Raw genomic sequence first — 17,076 nt, 5'->3', positions numbered from 1 at the left:
ATTTTCTAAGATCACCTTGTGTGCCAGACATGCCTCTGACTATCCCTCACCATGCCCACTCTTCAGGTCAGGAGCCATGGAGTCCTGGCTCTCACTGTACCTCTCTCAAGGTTAGGAGTGACAAAGGGACAGTCTCATGCCACAGACAACAGACCAGACACAGAAGGCCAGCACAGACTAACAAATGTCACCAGCATGCACACATTCCAAGAAAGCCCTGTGTGCTAGACTGGCAGGCTGCTGCTGGCCTGTCCTCGTTCTTGGCCGTGTGGCCGCTCTTTAGAACAGGACACACTGAGCTCTCAGCTATCGTACCTGCCTGATGGTTGCTGGGAAGGCTTCAGAGGACAACACCCTAAGGCAGGGTGAGGGGAGCTAGGCTGGCAGCCTGGCGGTTTCCCAGACACCCTGTCGGGTCTACAGGACGCCAGGCTGACCGCTGCTGGCCACCACCTGGGAGACCGCCAGCCTGAGAGCCAGAGTTGCCCAGGACCTCCGCTGTGGCACCGATTAGCTTAGTCTCCCAGGGGCAGGGGAGGAGTGGCCTTACCCAGATGAGGGTCATCAGGGCAGACTCTCCAGTTCCAGGCTGTGGAAAGCAGAGAAGGTACCTGTGTGGGCCCAGAGAACCAGCCAGCCAGCCGGCCAGGCTTGGCATGGAAAGAGGGCAGAACTAGCCTCTGTTAGCTGCCCAGACTACCATATGGGCCCGCCTCTGCCTGCCTACCTCTCTAGTCAAGTGCCACGTGTGTTAGGAGTATCGTGGGCACCCCACGTGCAGCCCAGGGACAAGTCCTCTCCTCACCTCCCTCCCCAGCTTCCGCTCTGCTCTGAGGCACCTGTGTGTTTCATCTTCCTTTTCTCCATCACAAGCCTCAGGTCAGCTTTGTAGACGCTAAAAGGAAGCTGTGCGGGTGCAGCTGACCACACAGCAAGATGGCAGCGGGGCCTAGATTCCAGCTTCTCTCTACTGCTGCCCCCAACTGTCCCCATCTGAACCCTGGCTGAAAGTAGATCTGATCAGGCCCTTTCAGCAACCCAGAATCCAGACGGGCTGCAAGCCAGGAGGAGAGCTCAGTCCGAGAAGCCATGGAGCTACCCCCAAAGCCCTGGACCACAGTTATTTCAGCAAAAGTGTAGAGGTTGCCCTAGTTGGTAGACTCTTGTACTTTTGACGCCCTACCTGTTGAAGGTGGGGGAAAGTCCCTATTTCTCCTTCCATAAAATTTTGGTTCCTAACATCTGGAAGTTCTTCCCCAAGCCTGACTGAAAGTCACTCTACTGCACGAATCTCGACTCTCAATTGCAGCACATGCAGGCGCCCCTTTCTTGCTTGCTTGCTTGCTACGCCCACAGCAGAAGCTGTTGTCACCTGTCCTCTGAGCCTCAGAAACGTGATCTGGGTCATCCAGCCAGGTCCCTATCCTGGACCAGGACTAAGGAATCTGGGCCAGTCATACCTGCCCACCCCACCCCCCCAAGTCATGGCAACAGATCTAGAACTGGGGAAGGAGCTGGGCCAGTGACCCCTTTCTGGACACAGAATAGAGAGGGATCATAACGAGGAACTCCCCTCCTGTGTAGGTGGAGGCCTACCACCCTCAGACGGGTACCGGGATGGATCTAGATAACTCCCATCTCTCTATATGCCATGAGTGCCCTTCATCACGGAAATTCTATTTGCCTCCTGCCGTGACCTCCAGTGATATCACCACACTTGGCCCTGGATGCCATTCTCTGTCCCGTCACTCCACGTCTAATGACCCCCTGGCCTGATTCAACTTCCTCTACCCCAAGCATAGGTCCTGATGAATCACAGTCATCCCCTGCCGAGCAGGCATATCTGCAGGGTAGGGTATCCAGTACAGACCCCAGGAAAGTAAGGCAAAAAGGAAGGATAAAGGCCCAGTAAGGCTCCATGGATACCACTCGCTCACTCTGTCCATGGGAAACGTGTCCATTCCCTGCCTCCCCAGCGTCTGCACCTGCTGTTCACCTGTCCTAGCAGCCTCTGTCAGGGTGGTTGTCTCCTGTTGGCCTGGCGCTCCAAAGGGAACCTGCTGGGATCGACCACCACCTGGCTTCTACAGCCACAACTCCCACTATAGCCCCCGAGCCAGTGTATCCCCTACTGCATTTAACCCTCAACTCCAAGGGCAGAGTCACAACCCTATCCCCAGGTCCCAGGGACAGTGGTACAAGAACGATATTCACTACCGGTTGATTGCCCAGCATCTCCCTGAAGGCACCTCAAGTAGCGTCCAAAAGAGGTGGACCCAACAAAATTGGAACACCCTGAGGGGACATCCCTGCAGCTGGCCACAAACTCAGCTTCTGGTCCTGCTCTCCTAGTACCCGCCAGCCCAGGAGAAGGAGTGAACAGAGATTCCTGACCCTATCCAACTCAGAGCTCAGCTGCCTGTTAGGCAGTGGGTACGCAGTAACCTGTACTTGTTCAGAGAACGATAGATTCTTCAGGGCCTATGTGTTCGAGGAAATTGAGGGGACAGTATGCAGAGAGTGCATGGAGCCCACCACCCACTGAGCAAGGGCCCTACTGCATCGTGATGCCTCCCGCCAGCCCACGAGCAGGTGCTATTATAGGACTGTGCCTGTCGGGGTCCCCTTGGATCTGATGGGCTAATTCACACCCCAGTATGAATGACTCATAGGGTGTCCACCCACAGGGTATAAAACAGCCAGGAGTGGGCACGGTGCACCTCAGCGGGGGATCTTAGGCTCTGGGCAGGGGTTGGAACTGAAGCCTCTGCAGTTGAGGGGGTTCTCAACTGGGCCTTTGAGAACCCCCATGAGCCAGCTTCCATCTGTACCCCAGAAATCAGCTCCCCTGATCCATCTCTGTCCCGGTTCCCAGACGGTTTAGTCACACCTCCTCTGTCAGGTGTGCCCATTTCCCAGAGCCATCTACCGACTTCTCTCTCCGCATCAAGATGGCTGCTGCTGCCTCTGAAAGGCTCACTCAGATGCTCGAGCTCTGTCTTTTCTTCCTGTCACCTATGTTCTGGACCACTATGCCCAGCCTCGGCGTCAGTCCATCCCCCTGCTGACTTGGCACCCCTCCTGTGCTGTTTCTGAGACTCTAGTCCTGGTCTGGCTTTCAGAGATCCAAACACTTGGAGTCTGGTGCCCTCGACTAAAGATATGTGGCCATCTGAGCCCTTCTGTGCACCTCAGATCTGTGCAGGGCCTTTGGGGCTTCTCCTGTTCTCCCGGACCCTGACACCAGTCTCTTCATCTCTCCTACCTGGCGCCAGACACTACCCTGGGGCTTCTAGTCTCAGAATGTCCCCCTCTATGCTTAGTGGCTCCTCTCGGGTTACCCAGGCAGGGCACATAGGTCATGGCTGTCTGTAGGACTAAGTGGGGAACCTGAGGACAGTGGACAATGACCTACCCTGGAGAACAGGGTCCTGCTGACTGTACCTGGTTCAGAAAGGTGCTTGATGCCCAAACTGAGTCCTTGTCTCTCTCCTAGGTTCCTGTCTATGACTCCTACAGACACACATACTGGCCTGTCACACTCCTGCCAGTCAAGGGGCTACTGTCCAGATGACACAGCCCTCAAACCCTATCGTTTCGATGACAGCTGAGCTAGCCCTGGCTGAGCACTGAGCATTCCTGGTATTGCCCTAGGTCAAGATGATCCACACCCCAATGGACACCCTAGCCAAACTAGCCTCATCTACAAGACATCCTTCCAGACTTCCATGTGTAAACCTTCCTCCTCTACTTGCCCTATCATGTCCCTGTGGTCACTTTGGCTTAACTCTTGACTTATGCCATGAAGAAGGGAGCTAATGCCCATAGGGGGCCTGTAAATCTTTCCAGCCCCAGCCCCCTCCCACAATACCTATGTCTATCACCAAACATTGAACAACACAGGCCAATAGCATCTGCAGTCGGTATTTACCACCAGCGACATCCCCACCCCAGGATACTCTACTACCTCCACCACCTCTACCACTGCTTCCATGTTCCCAAAACTGTCTCTATGACTACCATGTCCTCACCACTACTCCCATGGCTACCACCACCATCACCATCACCTCCATAACCACCACCGACTCCCGCCCCTGCATGGTCACCTCATCTCTGATCCCACCTCCACACCCACCACCTCATCACCAGCACCATCCCACCTCCATAACCACTGTCACATCCTGGCACCACCTCCAAGGTCACTGCAGCATCACCAATGCTCCTTTCGTGGCCACTACCAGGTTCTGAGACCTGCCCCCTCTATGGCCACTGTCATGTCAAAGCTGTTGTCATCATGGCTAACCCCACATTGCCAGCATGCCTCTTACATCAAGACCATCACCTCTGCCATCATCAGCATCACATAACCAAGACTGTCAATCACCCCCCCACCGTCACCAATGCCGTCACCAACAGAAGCATAAGTACCACCATCATGTTATCGACACACCCCTCCACAGCACCATCACTCCCATCCACAGCAACTATCATAATGGATGGTGGGTCACACCACCAGCAGCAGCCTCAGATTCACCACCACCACCACCACTACCAGCCTCAGATTCACCACCACCAACACTACCACCACCAACAACAACACTACCACTACCACCACCACCACCACCAGCAGCAGCAGCAGCACAAGCAGAAGCAGCAGCACAAGCAGAAGCAGAAGCACAGATCACAGAGCCATGACGACCACCACCACCCTGTCACCAGCACCTCTCACACCACCCCATTCTCCACGCCTCCTACTCATTGCACAAGCTCCAGCAAGTACCACTCAGTCGCTCTCAACATAGACATTACCGGGCCCTCCTCCTCCCTCATCAACGCATCCTCAGGCCAGCACCAGCAGCACCTACATCAGCACAGACATCATCACCATGTCCACAAGTGCAGTCCCCACCACACATCACCGATGCTAGGACCTTCTGCACCAGCCAAAGTTCCACAGCCTGGTAACGCTACCTTGTCCAATGTGCTCTCCTTCACAGGCACTGTGAGCCCCTGCTTGCTGTGAGCATGTTACTGCCCTGCAACATCAGCCTGTCTTGAGCATGGACAATGTCCCCCAAATGCAAGAATCTTCTTCAGCTTGATGCACCCAGCACAGTGCTGGTGCATGCTCCTCCCTCTGGACCCTCAGTGTGCTTCCTGACAGGCCAGGGTAGTGAGAACAGACAGACAGACAGCCCTCATGATTGCCTTTGACACTACCACCCTCCTGTTACACCTCACTGTTCACCTGATCCAGAAGACCTGGTCACCTCCATCATTCTGACACTTGCAGGCGAGGGCCAGGAGCAGGCTCCCACATCACTCAAACCTCCCAGCTAACTGGAAAGTCCTTCCATGTGTCTTCCTTTCCATTTGCCCTGCAGTCTGAGAACAGGGCCCAAACCAATTCCACCTCTCCTTAAGTCTGAGGACAAAGAGCCTAGTTTCCACATCTAAAAAGAGGTACAGTGATTAGAAAAGGGACCCCCAGGCCTGAGGAGTCACTTCCCTGACCTATATGTTCTCTGCCCCATTCCCTACCCCTCTCTCCTTGGACCTCTCCTTGCAGCTCTACCATCTCCAACTGCACTCTGCTGGGCTTCTGTATACTCTATACTGTGGCCTTGGACTCCCATACCCTCCTGCCAAGGTACACTCTAGCCAGCCAGCATGCGCTGCTGGCCTATGGGATAGTACTGTGTCTGGGAGGCTTATTGGTGTCCTTTAGGATACCTTCTGACCCTCAGCACATCATCAACCATGGCAGCCCATTCCATAAGTGGAGAAAACAAGGCTCAACATGACGGAAGCTTGCCCATGTAACCAGGTAGTCAGACAAAGGCCTCAGGACAGGTCTAGGCCAGGGTTCACTTGTAATGGGTATTACAAGCCTATATGTCCCACTAGCTCAGCCTTGGGACTACCCCTCCATGTCTAGTAGAATGTTGCAGACAAAAACCCAGCAGCCTGGGGAACCTGTAGGACAAATGGATCTCTGAAGTAGCAAAGGATGATGGGAAAGGCCTTCAGCTCTGCCCCAATTCAAATCCTCCATCCACTCTGAAGCTCCTCCTTAGCCATGTTTTGAGGGAAGCAACTGCAGTCCTGCCAAGTATCAAGGTAAGGCTTCTTATAAAAGCTCACTCTTGCAATCCTAGCTGAGGCAGAAGAATTGCCATGAGTTCCAGGCCACCTGAGTTACTGAATATGATCCTGTCTCCAAAAGGAAGCAAAGAAAAGAGAGGAGACAAAGGAGTGTGGGGTGGTGAGGAAGAAGACTAGTCAGGCAGAGGCAGCTTGGTGGGGTCCCTACAGAGTCCTGAAAGTAAGTCCCCCCTCTCCCTGTCTCATCTTAGAGTTGGGAACTGAAGCCTGCGATTGCATAGCCAGTGGGGGCAGAACCAAGTACTCCATAGCTGGAAAAGCTTGGATTATGGGATCCCAAAGACCTTCAGCCCTCAGGACAGGACTTGGCTGGTACCCAAGGGCATCCTGCTAGGTGTATTCACAGGTGAGCGTGGGGAGGAGAACTGGGCTACAAGTCTTTGTCCTGTGTTCAAGGAGTAAATGATGGAGTGGATGAATGAGTAGGTGAATTACCACTCTCCCCAGGGAGAAGGTAACCTCATTAAGATTGGGCACACTCATACCCTGGACAACATCTGTTGCAAGGCCACCGTGTGCCTTACAGTCAGGACCCTGTGGATAAGACCTGGTGCCTACCCCAAGGTAACACCAGAGACAGACTGCATCACTGATGGAAAGACAGGGGAGAGAAGATGGGACCCCTTAGAAAAGCAGGATCAGAGCAGTGGATGCTTCACCCCACCCCAAATTCTGGGTGGGGTGAGGGTCTTGTTCCTGGATGTGCCTTCATGACCCAATGCACCCTCTCCAGTTCTCCAACCCAGAGGCCTCTGTAGGAAGTCACCTTAAATTCACCCTGCCCTGCTCCCTTTTCTTTCCTTTGCCCCAGTAGGAGCAAACGCAATGAAGAATGACAGGCACGGGTGACCCTAGCAAGTAGGCTGCCCTCCCCAAGGTGATGAACTTTTAAAGAAGCAGACTCTTGGTCTGGCCTGTGGTGGCACACACACTTTTAACACCAGAGCTTGGGAGGCAGAGGCAGGCAGATCTCTGAGTCTGAGGTCAGTCTGGTCTGTGGAGTGAGTTCTATCTAGGACAGGCAGAGCTACACAGAGAAACCCTGTCTCAAACAAACAAACAAACAAACAAACAAACAAACAGGCAAACAAACAGAAAGAGGGGTCAGACTCCTAAGATATGCCTTTGCCGGGGTGTCCAAGAGAGGGTCCCTGAACATAGTACTGGGCTCAGTGGGAACCTTCAAGCCTAAGGCTGTGAACCTGACTGACAAAGACAGTGGGGCAGGAACTTTGTGAGAGAATTGGGTGGACCTAATGGGACTTGGCAGTTCCACCCAGGAAAGGATTAAGAGTTTGAAAAGAAATGCAGTGAAGAGGGACAGCTCTGTCAACACCCGAGGTCAGAGCTCAGGCCTTTCTGTATTACAAGGGCCTACTTCCTGTGACATCTGGTCCCTTTTCAGGCACCTGTTTGTCCTTTGGATGACTCTGGATCTCATCCTCCATTCAGTCATTCACCCTGTACCCCTGCTGTTCTAACCTCACTCCATTCCACACCTTGCCCAGCACTGACCACCATGACCTGCTCAACCATCTACCCATGCTGCCCTGCTTCCTGTCCATTCCCACACACAATCAGTTCTCATCCTAGCAGGTGGCAGGAGACTGTGGGAATACACCTGTGACTGTCATTGTCCCTCTCAGTGGAGACACACAAAGCTGGAGCTCTCTGTGGATGCAGCCTGGTTAGTATATGCCAGCAAGGACTCGCCCCCCCCATCCTTCTCTTCCTTCTCACTTCTTACCCCAGACTCTCAGAATCACTGGTGATGCTTCTCTAGGTGGGTAGAGACAGCTCTAGAATCCCGTTGCCAACCTAGAGTTCAAGACCCAGATCCAGTGACATAGATGACAGACATTACATAAGGATAGGGTTACATCAGAGGCTCTGAACAGATGTTTAAGGCACTTAGACAGAGACCTCCAGTGTGCACACTACCAGAGTCCTTGCAGGTATGTGGATATTCCTAGAGGAAAGGGAAGAAGAGGGTCTACATTGTAGGTGAGAGCCTCTGGCTTGTTCTCTACATGAATGTGTCACACTATCAACTGTCACGTGTGGCTGGAAAAGAAGGTGATCCCGAAGCATGTGTCATATATGGAATGAGTGTCAACAGACATTAATGGTTCCAACAGAGACAAGGGGCAGGGCTCACCCTAGGGCCAAGATCAGGGTTCAGTGTGTGATGAGGGTCAGCATCCAGTGTGTGACCAGGAACAGAGCTCAGTGTAGGACTAGGGGCAGAGCTCAGTGTGTGACCAGGGGCAGGGCTCAGTGTGTGACCAGGGTCAGGGCTCAGTGTGTGACCAGGGGCAAAGCTCAGTGTGTGACCAGGGTCAGAGCTCAGTGTGTGACCAGGGTCAGAGCTCAGTGTAGGACCAGGGTCAGAGCTCAGTGTGTGAGCTCAGTGTGTCAGAGCTCAGTGTGTGAACAGGGTCCTCAGGGTCCAGGGCCAGAGCTCAGTGTGTGACCAGGACCAGGGTCAGGGTCAGCTCAGTGTGTGACCAGGGTCAGAGCTCAGGACCAGGGCAGAGCTCAGGGGGACCAGGGCAGAGCTCAGTGTGTGACCAGGGGCAGAGCTCAGTGTGTGACCAGGGTCAGAGTGTGTGACCAGGGTCAGAGCTCAGTGTGTGACCAGGGTCAGAGCTCAGTGTAGGACCAGGGTCAGAGCTCAGTGTAGGAACAGGGTCAGAGCTCAGTGTGTGACCAGGGTCAGAGCTCAGTGTGTGACCAGGGTCAGAGCTCAGTGTAGGAACCAGGGTCAGAGCTCAGTGTGTGACCAGGGTCAGAGCTCAGTGTGTGACCAGGAACAGAGCTCAGTGTAGGACCAGGGTCAGAGCTCAGTGTATGATGAGAATTAGCATTTAGTGTGTGAGCTAGATCAAGGCTTGGTGTATGAGCAGGATCTAGGTTCAGTGTGCAGAGTTAGGAATATAAATGTGTGACTCAGGTCAGGGCTCAGTGTGTAACCAAGATCAGGGCTCAGTTTGTGATGAGAATCAGCATTTAGTGTCTGAACAGGAGCGTGGTGTGTGACTAGTGTTAACACTTAACTTATGACCATGATAAGCTTTTGACCAGAACTAGGGCTCAATGTCCCAGTGAGGGTCAGCACTCAGGTATGACTAGTGCCTGGTCTCAGCCCACTTTCAGTTGGTGATCTGGACTCTACCCTAGATTAGCATGGTTTGGTTATGGGTCACAAGGTCAGTACAAAAAGGTCACCCTCTATCAGGTGGCAGTCACAGAAGGCTGTCCTCTCCCCCTAGTGGCCAGGCCATTCCTTGGCCCCTAGGCCTATTCTCAGCCAAGCACAGGCAAGCACAGGCCACACCAGGCAGGTCAGACACACTGAGGAAAGTAGGCCATTGCTCTGCCCCCTTCAGGCCAATAGGAAAACGCTCACATTCACGAGTCATAGTAGAAGTAATGACTACAAGCTGTGGACCAAAGAGCCACTCAGCAAAGGGGAGAAGGGTAGCTAGGACTCGGAGAAGTTACAAAAGCCAGCTTGTCCACCATCCAGTCCTCCTCTAGCCTCAGCTCAACCGTTTTAGATGCCTGTTCTGAGCATTCTCCTTAATCACCACTGGCCTTCTGGCTGGCTGTAGCCTCTGGAGTCCTTGTAATCTGTAAATGGGGGTGGAAGAGTAATCCCAGGTTGGACTTGGGTCTGCCTAGAAGTGGGCCACTCAACTGAATTGGTACCATTCTGCTCTCCTGGGGTCCGACCTTCCATGCTCTAGTTCTCTAGGGCTGGGACAGAAGAGTAAGACTGAGGTCATTACCACAGTTGTAAAAATAGGTCAGGTAGAGGTCACACTAACTTACAACATCTGAAGGCTCACCGGAGTCCTTGAGCTGCCCTGATTCTACCCAATATCAGGCAGCTGACAGCTCCAAGGATAGGATCCTCAACTCATGAGATGCCTGGTGGGCTATAACCTGGCAAGGGAGAGTGTCTTGACTTATCTGGTGGGCTGTCCCCACCAGGAGGCTGGTCTTTACATTACTAGAAAGAGGGAGGGCTCTGCAAGGTGCCAGTATGGACTAAGAGGGTGAACAGGTTGGTTGCCCCTCAGACACCCACTGCACAGAGCTTGCCAGAACCCTGTGTAGAGATCAGCCTCCCCCACAACATACACACACAGAGGCCACAGTGACCCTGCTTGGAAAGGTGCCACACAACCTGTTACAGTGTCTCTGACCTCCTGTTGGTGTAGGACAGGACCTGACACTCATTTGGATCTACTTTTCTACTGTGCACTGCCCCTCATTCCTGGGATGCAGAAAGTGGTGACTGGGACCTCTGTGATCACAGTCACCAGAAGATGGGTGGGGATAACTAGTCCCACACGATAGCTCACTGTTAGCCACCATCACCCCTCTATCCTGCCTCCTGCCCATGCTTCTCCAGCCTCCCTGAGCCCCCCAAGCCTTCCTGCTGGAGCTGCGGTCATACCTCTCTTAGAGTCTCTGTCATCTCCCAAGCCAGTCACTTGAGAGACCTTCCCAGATGCCTAGGTCACACCCATAACTACATAACCTGAAGCACCTAGGCTTGCTACACACACTGCCCATGCCTGGGACCACTTGAGTTCCCATGCCACCCATCCTGGGGAAGGGAACAAGATCTCTGTTCTTTACTTCCAACCAGACCATCCTAAACACATGCCAAGGCCCAGAGGCACAGCCCCACCTCCAGGCCTCCCTCAACCCTTCAACCCAAGCAAGCTCCTGGCTTCCATGAACTCTACGTCAGCCTGCCAAATACTTTCTCCCTCAGGAGGTCCCTCCCCACATCCCCTTCATTCCACCTGGGCCTCTTATTCCAGCCAGGAGGCCCCACTCATTTACAGAGTGCCCTGGAGCAGGCTGATGACCACTATACTATGCACTTGAAAAGGTCTAAGCACAGGGCCCAGGATCACATGATGCTGCTGAGGACACCAGGAAGCCCCAACACCACTGGGTTAGCTGGAGTCTCAGGGTCCTCAATCCTGAAGCTGTCTTAGTCCACACAGCCACATTCCTGATTCTCAGTGCTTGACACCTGCACCAAACCCGACACCAAGACAGCATAGCCTGAGTGCCCTACTTCAGCACCTAGCTAGGGCACATCTCTCTGGCCCTCCTTCCCGGAGTCATGGACTTCCCAAGGAGAATAAGAAGGACAAGCCAATAGGTTCTGAAGCCAGACCTGAGCAGGAAGAAAGGGAGGACCATGCAGATGTACTAGCGGCCAGAGGTCCAGGGAATGATGGCTCCACCACCTTAAACCTGCCCCCCCCCACTACCCAAGCATGCTGCAAGCTCCTCCCACCACCCACCATCCTAGAGTCCCAGGGCTACTAAGTCCAAAAGAACTTACCCATCTGTCTCATCCCACAGGATACAAGTCTGGTTGGTGGTGCCCTAGGAGATAAAGAAGGGAGGTCAGGGCCACTGCCGTATTTAGCCCCAACCTGGGTCACTGAATCCACTCACGGAGGCACTACACACACGCCTGGTGACATTCCCCCAAAAGACTGCATTGTGTAAGAGGGAAAACCCCTATAGTTCAGAGCAGAGAGGAGTGCTTGTGTCACTCAGGCCTGGCTTGACCCTCTCTCTCCAGTGCCCAACACATAACTTCGGTTCCTATCCAGACCTCATGATAGGGCTGGGCTAAAGGATAAAGCCGTGTCTTATGGGGAAGTGGTAGAGTTGCCTAAGGGAGTTCGGGAGGAGGGGGAAGCTGCCCTGTTGCTGTCCTTGGTCCTGGAAGCAGGAGGACCTGAAGAGCAGTGCAGGACACCATCACTGTGGGGGCTACTTGGCTGAGCCCTGGAGAGATGGGAGAAACCACAGTGGGGTCAGTACTATGCTCACAATGGCTATGTGCCCTGAAGATTCTCGGGAATCTTCCCTGTTTGATAAAGGAAGGAAGCCAAGGTACAGAGAAGGTAAACAATCCCCCGCAAGGTCACAAAGGACAAAGGGACAGGTTTGAGTTCTTCCTGAGACTCCCCACACCCCTGGTCTGAGGACTAGGACCTGGCACTGCCACATCCTGGCTGAGTAATGCAGTTGCCTTACCCCCTTGGGGTTCTTACTCAACCAAACCGGAAGCAGAGACAGTGGGATGCAGGAGCTTCAGCTCTAGTCTCTGAACAGCCATACAAGAGGACTGACAGCCACCAAGGTCTCCTCATGCCCATCAAGGTATCCAGGCATCCCTGGAGCTGGGAGCTTGCAAGGGTCGCATGGCAGCAGTGGCCTGGAGTCCTAGGGAGCTTTGGAAGGACGCTCCTGACACTGTCATCCCAGAGGCCCTGAATGATATAGCCTGCTGGTCAGCCCTGACTCTGGCAGAAAGTGGCGATCACATGTTCCCAGCAACCTGGGCAGGGAAGGGAGCAACTCCTAGAGGTTGGAGACCTGGCTTGGGGTAGATGGCCTGTCATACAGCTCCCAGGATGCTGGGTCATGGGCACAGGAAGTATCAAGCAGATCCCCCTCCCCCGGGGGATCAGAGTCTGGAGTGGAGGCATTGAGCACAGGGATAGGTTAGGGGGCAGGTCAGAATGAGCTAACTCAGCATCCACACCAATCTGCTATGTGGTCCTGGGAGCTCAAAGACTCAGTTTTCTCAATTGGAATCCAGACGAGAGTCACTCTGCTTGTAACCCCAAAAGCTACTGCCTGAGAGGAGTGTACAGGGATGTACTCAGACCTGACCAAGGTACCCGGGCACCCACACACGTGGGCAGCACTCACATTGTACATGTGGGCGAACTCGATCTCCAAGGGTGTGAGGAGTGATCGAGGCGGGGGCTTCACAGTCACGGAGATGACCTTAGAGTTGAGGACAGTTGTGTTCCTGGGGACATCAAAGTGGCAAAGGCTGTCAGAGGTGTGGGGTGGCACTGAGCCAGTCTTGTAGCCCAGCCCCAGCTTTGGGGCATGCTTTGCACATCCCCATACCACCATGCCCAGCCTACCAGTCTCTTACTGGCCATCTGTAGGAACTCAGGCCGTCCCCTTCCCAAGTCACCCACCTCTGCAGGGCTAGGAAGCTGCCCAAGTTCCGGTAGAGCACAGTACCAACCACGAACACAGATGAATCGTCAGCTTCTGGAAGGGAGCACAGGTTACCCCAACCCTGCTACTGCCCACTATCCTGCACCTCGCCCAGTGGCCTCCATTGTCTCATCTATACAGTCATGTCCAAGGTCCTGACAGGAGAAGGTATGTCCCACCACAGATGAGGAGGGGCAGCTGGGATCTGGAGCAACAGCCTGGACCTATATGGGGAGAGGGAACTCGCTCATCTCCTCAAGTGACCTCACAAGAGATATGGGAACCTGGGAACCTGCGTCCTTGTTGTTGAGTGATCCACCCAAGTCCTTTCACTCTGCTTGGCCTTCTGGCTAGGAAGTTTCCCTGGGTACTCTCCCACGGAGGCAAAGGGAGCTTGTGGCAAGGAGATAGCCTCGGGAATAACAACGAATACCAGGGATATCCCCTGTCACTAGAGAAAATTCACGGAACCCTATACAATATCTCAAGTTGATGAGTCTCAGGCTCTAGGATCCTGGTTTTTAGCAGGCCCATCCCAATCCCAAGCCTCACCTGCCAGCCCTGTGGAAAACACACTCTTGGACACGGTGACCCTGTCCTCTGGCACCTTGGCCCAGTCTCCAGTGGCACGCCAGCCCTTCATAGGGAAGCTGATGTCGGTGGCCCCACTGGCTGGAAGCTTGTGGATGCTGAGCACTGAGGCAGGGTAGGGGCAACACAAACAGAGCATCACCGACCTGGAAGTCAGCTGGGACGAGGCATTAGGCTTTGGGGCAAGGCGGTGGCACACGTTTCCTGAGGCTAAGAGTGGGCCAGGCTGGCCAGGTTTCTGTCAGGTATGAGTACTAAGCCTGTAGACCCTAACTACCACACTCACTAGTTCCTCCACAGTCTCCCGATCACACATGAGTAAAATCCCCAGAGTCTAAAGATGGCCGATGGGGACTGTACGTGACAGCAGGCCAGAATCCCTACAGGAAATCTTATCTTGAGGACTCAGACCCAACCAGGTCCTGTCTAGACTGGTGAGTACTGAGACTCAAGCTCAGTCACTATGGTCAGGTGTCTTCTGTGGGCACAGAAAGATCTACAGGAGCTAGGCACTCATCTCGGGGTCATAGGTCATACTCTGTATGGGAACATCAAACCCGTCCCCCCTTTGCTGCCACCAGTGACGGCCTCCATTCTGTGTGCACACCCAGAGGGGCCTGCTGCCCACATATCCTCAGCACCTGTAATGGCCCTGCATGCAGACTCAGACATGTGCCAAATGAGGTAGAGCACTCATTTCCCTGGGGAGCGCTCAGCACCAAGGGCCAGCCGAGTGCTGGCATTCAGAGGAAGGCTTGTCTGTCCCCATGGCCTCTGGACGGCAGATACCTTATGGAACACTATGAGAGAATCCTTGGGCTCCCAATGCCTCAGAGTCCCAGGAGGGCAGGGCCAGGTGGGGAGGCTGCTGAGCCTGGCCAAGCAGGGTAGGTGGCACAGAGGAAAGGTGGACAGGACAAGGAGTGTACCTAGAGAATGTACCCTAGAGCTCAGATGTTCCTGCTCTTCCATAAAGTTACAAGTAGCCCCAGGCTATGTCAGTGGTTAAAGGGTGGAGTGTATGCCTACAGTGGGTTACAGGGCATGAAAGGGAGCTAGGAAAGCCACCTCTCTTATATTTTTGGTTGTGAACCTAGCCTTTAACAGCTTAGCCACTCTCCAGCCTGAAAGCCACCTCTCTTACAAGGGCCCTCCCTCTGTCTCCCAGTCCTGTCCCCCTTGGCCTTTGATCACTACTCTAGTGTGAATGTGCTAGAATAAGATGTGTGGCAAACAGGGCCATCCTCTAGGACGTCTTGCTAAGGTTGGTGCTAGGCTGGAGCCTGGTCTTGTGTGAACTGGGAGGGCTCCAAGGACTAGTTCCCCTGGCAGAGGCTTCCTGGGCTAGGGTGCAGAAGAGTAACATCCTACCTGACTACTCTGAATTCTCCCTCCACACCTGCTGCCCCTCTCTCACGGAGAAATCCCACGCAAATAGAGAGACCCTATGCCCGAAGTTCGGTCACCTTGAATACACTCCCCTGTCCCTACCTTTCTTGAAAGAGGAAGAGGAGGCTGGAGGTCAACTCATCAGAAACCTTGGGGGACAGGAAAAAGAGGGACATATCCCAGGGAGAGGGGAGAGAAGTGGCAGAGAGCACGGGGTGAGATCAGATCAGACTGTGGTAGCGACCCCCTGAAATATGGCCCTGTCGGTGGAAGGCAGGGAGGCCCAGAGGCAGGAGCATGGGACTCCTAGGTCCTGTGACGGGGAGCAGAATCAGGGGCTCAGACATTTTAGAGACATGCCTGGGGTGGCATGTCAGGGCTTCTCTGGAACTGGGATAACAGGCTCAGATGGATACTGGGGGCTTTGGGCCCACTTGGCATTCAGGCCTTGAAAGGATGAGGCCACAGGCATATTGCTTGGAAAGGCATAGCACTAAAGGCCATGGAGCCTGGAGTCTTGGCTGGGGGGGGCATCTTAGCAAGAGGCCTAGAGGGGGAAGGGGACATAGTTAGCCTGTGGTACATAGGATCAGTCTGACCTGGTGGAGGTAGAGGGGAGAAGGAGGGCAGAGACAGGTATCAAGTTCAAGGCCACAAAACATCAGTCTCATGCTGGAAGAGGTGGGGACACAGCCAGTGCTGGGGAGACTCAGAGTGGGAGGCTGGAGTCCCATTCTTAGGGACGCAGAGGTGGAGCCTAGGTTGAGGAACATCTCAAGCACTAATGTATACTTATGAGGACAGCTACCAGCTACCCTCGGATCTGCTGCCCAGTCTACATCTCCACTCATGATACAGGAAGGAGAAAACAGCAACCAGGCAAACACCAGTCTCCTGTCCCACGGCACCTAGGCTTTGTAGAACCCGAGGGCAGAGAAACAGCAGCTGCAGAGGTGGCTCTGGGGTAATAGGATGAAGAGAGCTTCAACCTCAGGGGTGGCTGGATTCCTGAGTGTGTTCCTGGCATGAGATCTCCAAGTGCCTGCCTAAGTCTGAGGTCCCAAAAGGCTCCTGGTATCAACCCCCTAGACCTAAGCCCCAGGCTACCATGTGGCTGCAGAAGGGTGTGGTGATTTCTTATCTTATAGATGAGGGGGAAAAAAAAGAGTCACAGGACCAGGGCATGGAAGGGCTTACCCAGATTGTCTGTCACCTGGTAGGCATCCCTCAAATCCTTCATGCGGAAGCCGATGACATCCACAAAGTCTTCCACCAGTCGAAAGAGCTCCTTGGCGTTAGGGCCCATCTGAGATAGAGAGAAACAGGGAAGCTCAAGTTGGGGGAGATGCTTGTGGCCCCACCCCTGCCTCCTTCCCTTCTCTGCTACCTCTTTTTCTGGGCCCTGTGGGTCATTCCCTTGCATAGCAGGGTAGCAGGCTCCTGGCCTCTAAGTCATTTTATAGACAAGGTCAGAGAAGCTGCTGAGCATATCACAGAGGTCCCTAAGCTGGAGTGAGGGAAAGTGTTCCAAATACTCCCCGTGAGGGTTACTGCCCCGGGGTTAGTGTGATAGCAGGCTTGTGGTCAGCTGGAATACAACTGTAGACCAGATGGGGAGAACTCACCATCCCCCATCCTCTCCATCCCCCCCAGGACACACCCAGTTCTTAACACAGTTCCTGTTCTTCTCATCCCCCTCCTCCACCTCTCCAGCCCCAAGGAAAAGCCACAGCACTTTCACAGATGGGTAGAGAAACAAAAGCCGCAAGGTTAAGGGGTGATTTCAAGGTCATACAATCCACTGGGAGCAGTGTGGAGACTCAAACAGAAGACCCAACAAGGCCCCAACATGGCTGGCCTGAGGTG

The 17,076-nt window shown here is 54.0% G+C and overlaps 1 protein-coding gene across 1 annotated transcript in view; it reads right to left on the bottom strand.

Annotated features, from left to right (window-relative positions):
• Window positions 1-17,076, bottom strand: part of Adgrb1 (adhesion G protein-coupled receptor B1) — a 71,568-nt gene that overhangs the window by 27,165 nt on the left and 27,327 nt on the right. The window contains 5 exon segments of the mRNA XM_032916582.1: window positions 11,540-11,583; window positions 12,928-13,030; window positions 13,209-13,284; window positions 13,783-13,926; window positions 16,408-16,516. Coding sequence (XP_032772473.1) covers window positions 11,540-11,583; window positions 12,928-13,030; window positions 13,209-13,284; window positions 13,783-13,926; window positions 16,408-16,516 — 476 coding nt within the window.

The sequence above is a fragment of the Rattus rattus genome, chromosome 1 (genome assembly GCF_011064425.1).
Source record: "Rattus rattus isolate New Zealand chromosome 1, Rrattus_CSIRO_v1, whole genome shotgun sequence".
Lineage (NCBI taxonomy): Eukaryota > Metazoa > Chordata > Mammalia > Rodentia > Muridae > Rattus > Rattus rattus.
This window is presented reverse-complemented; position numbering and strand designations above follow the sequence as displayed.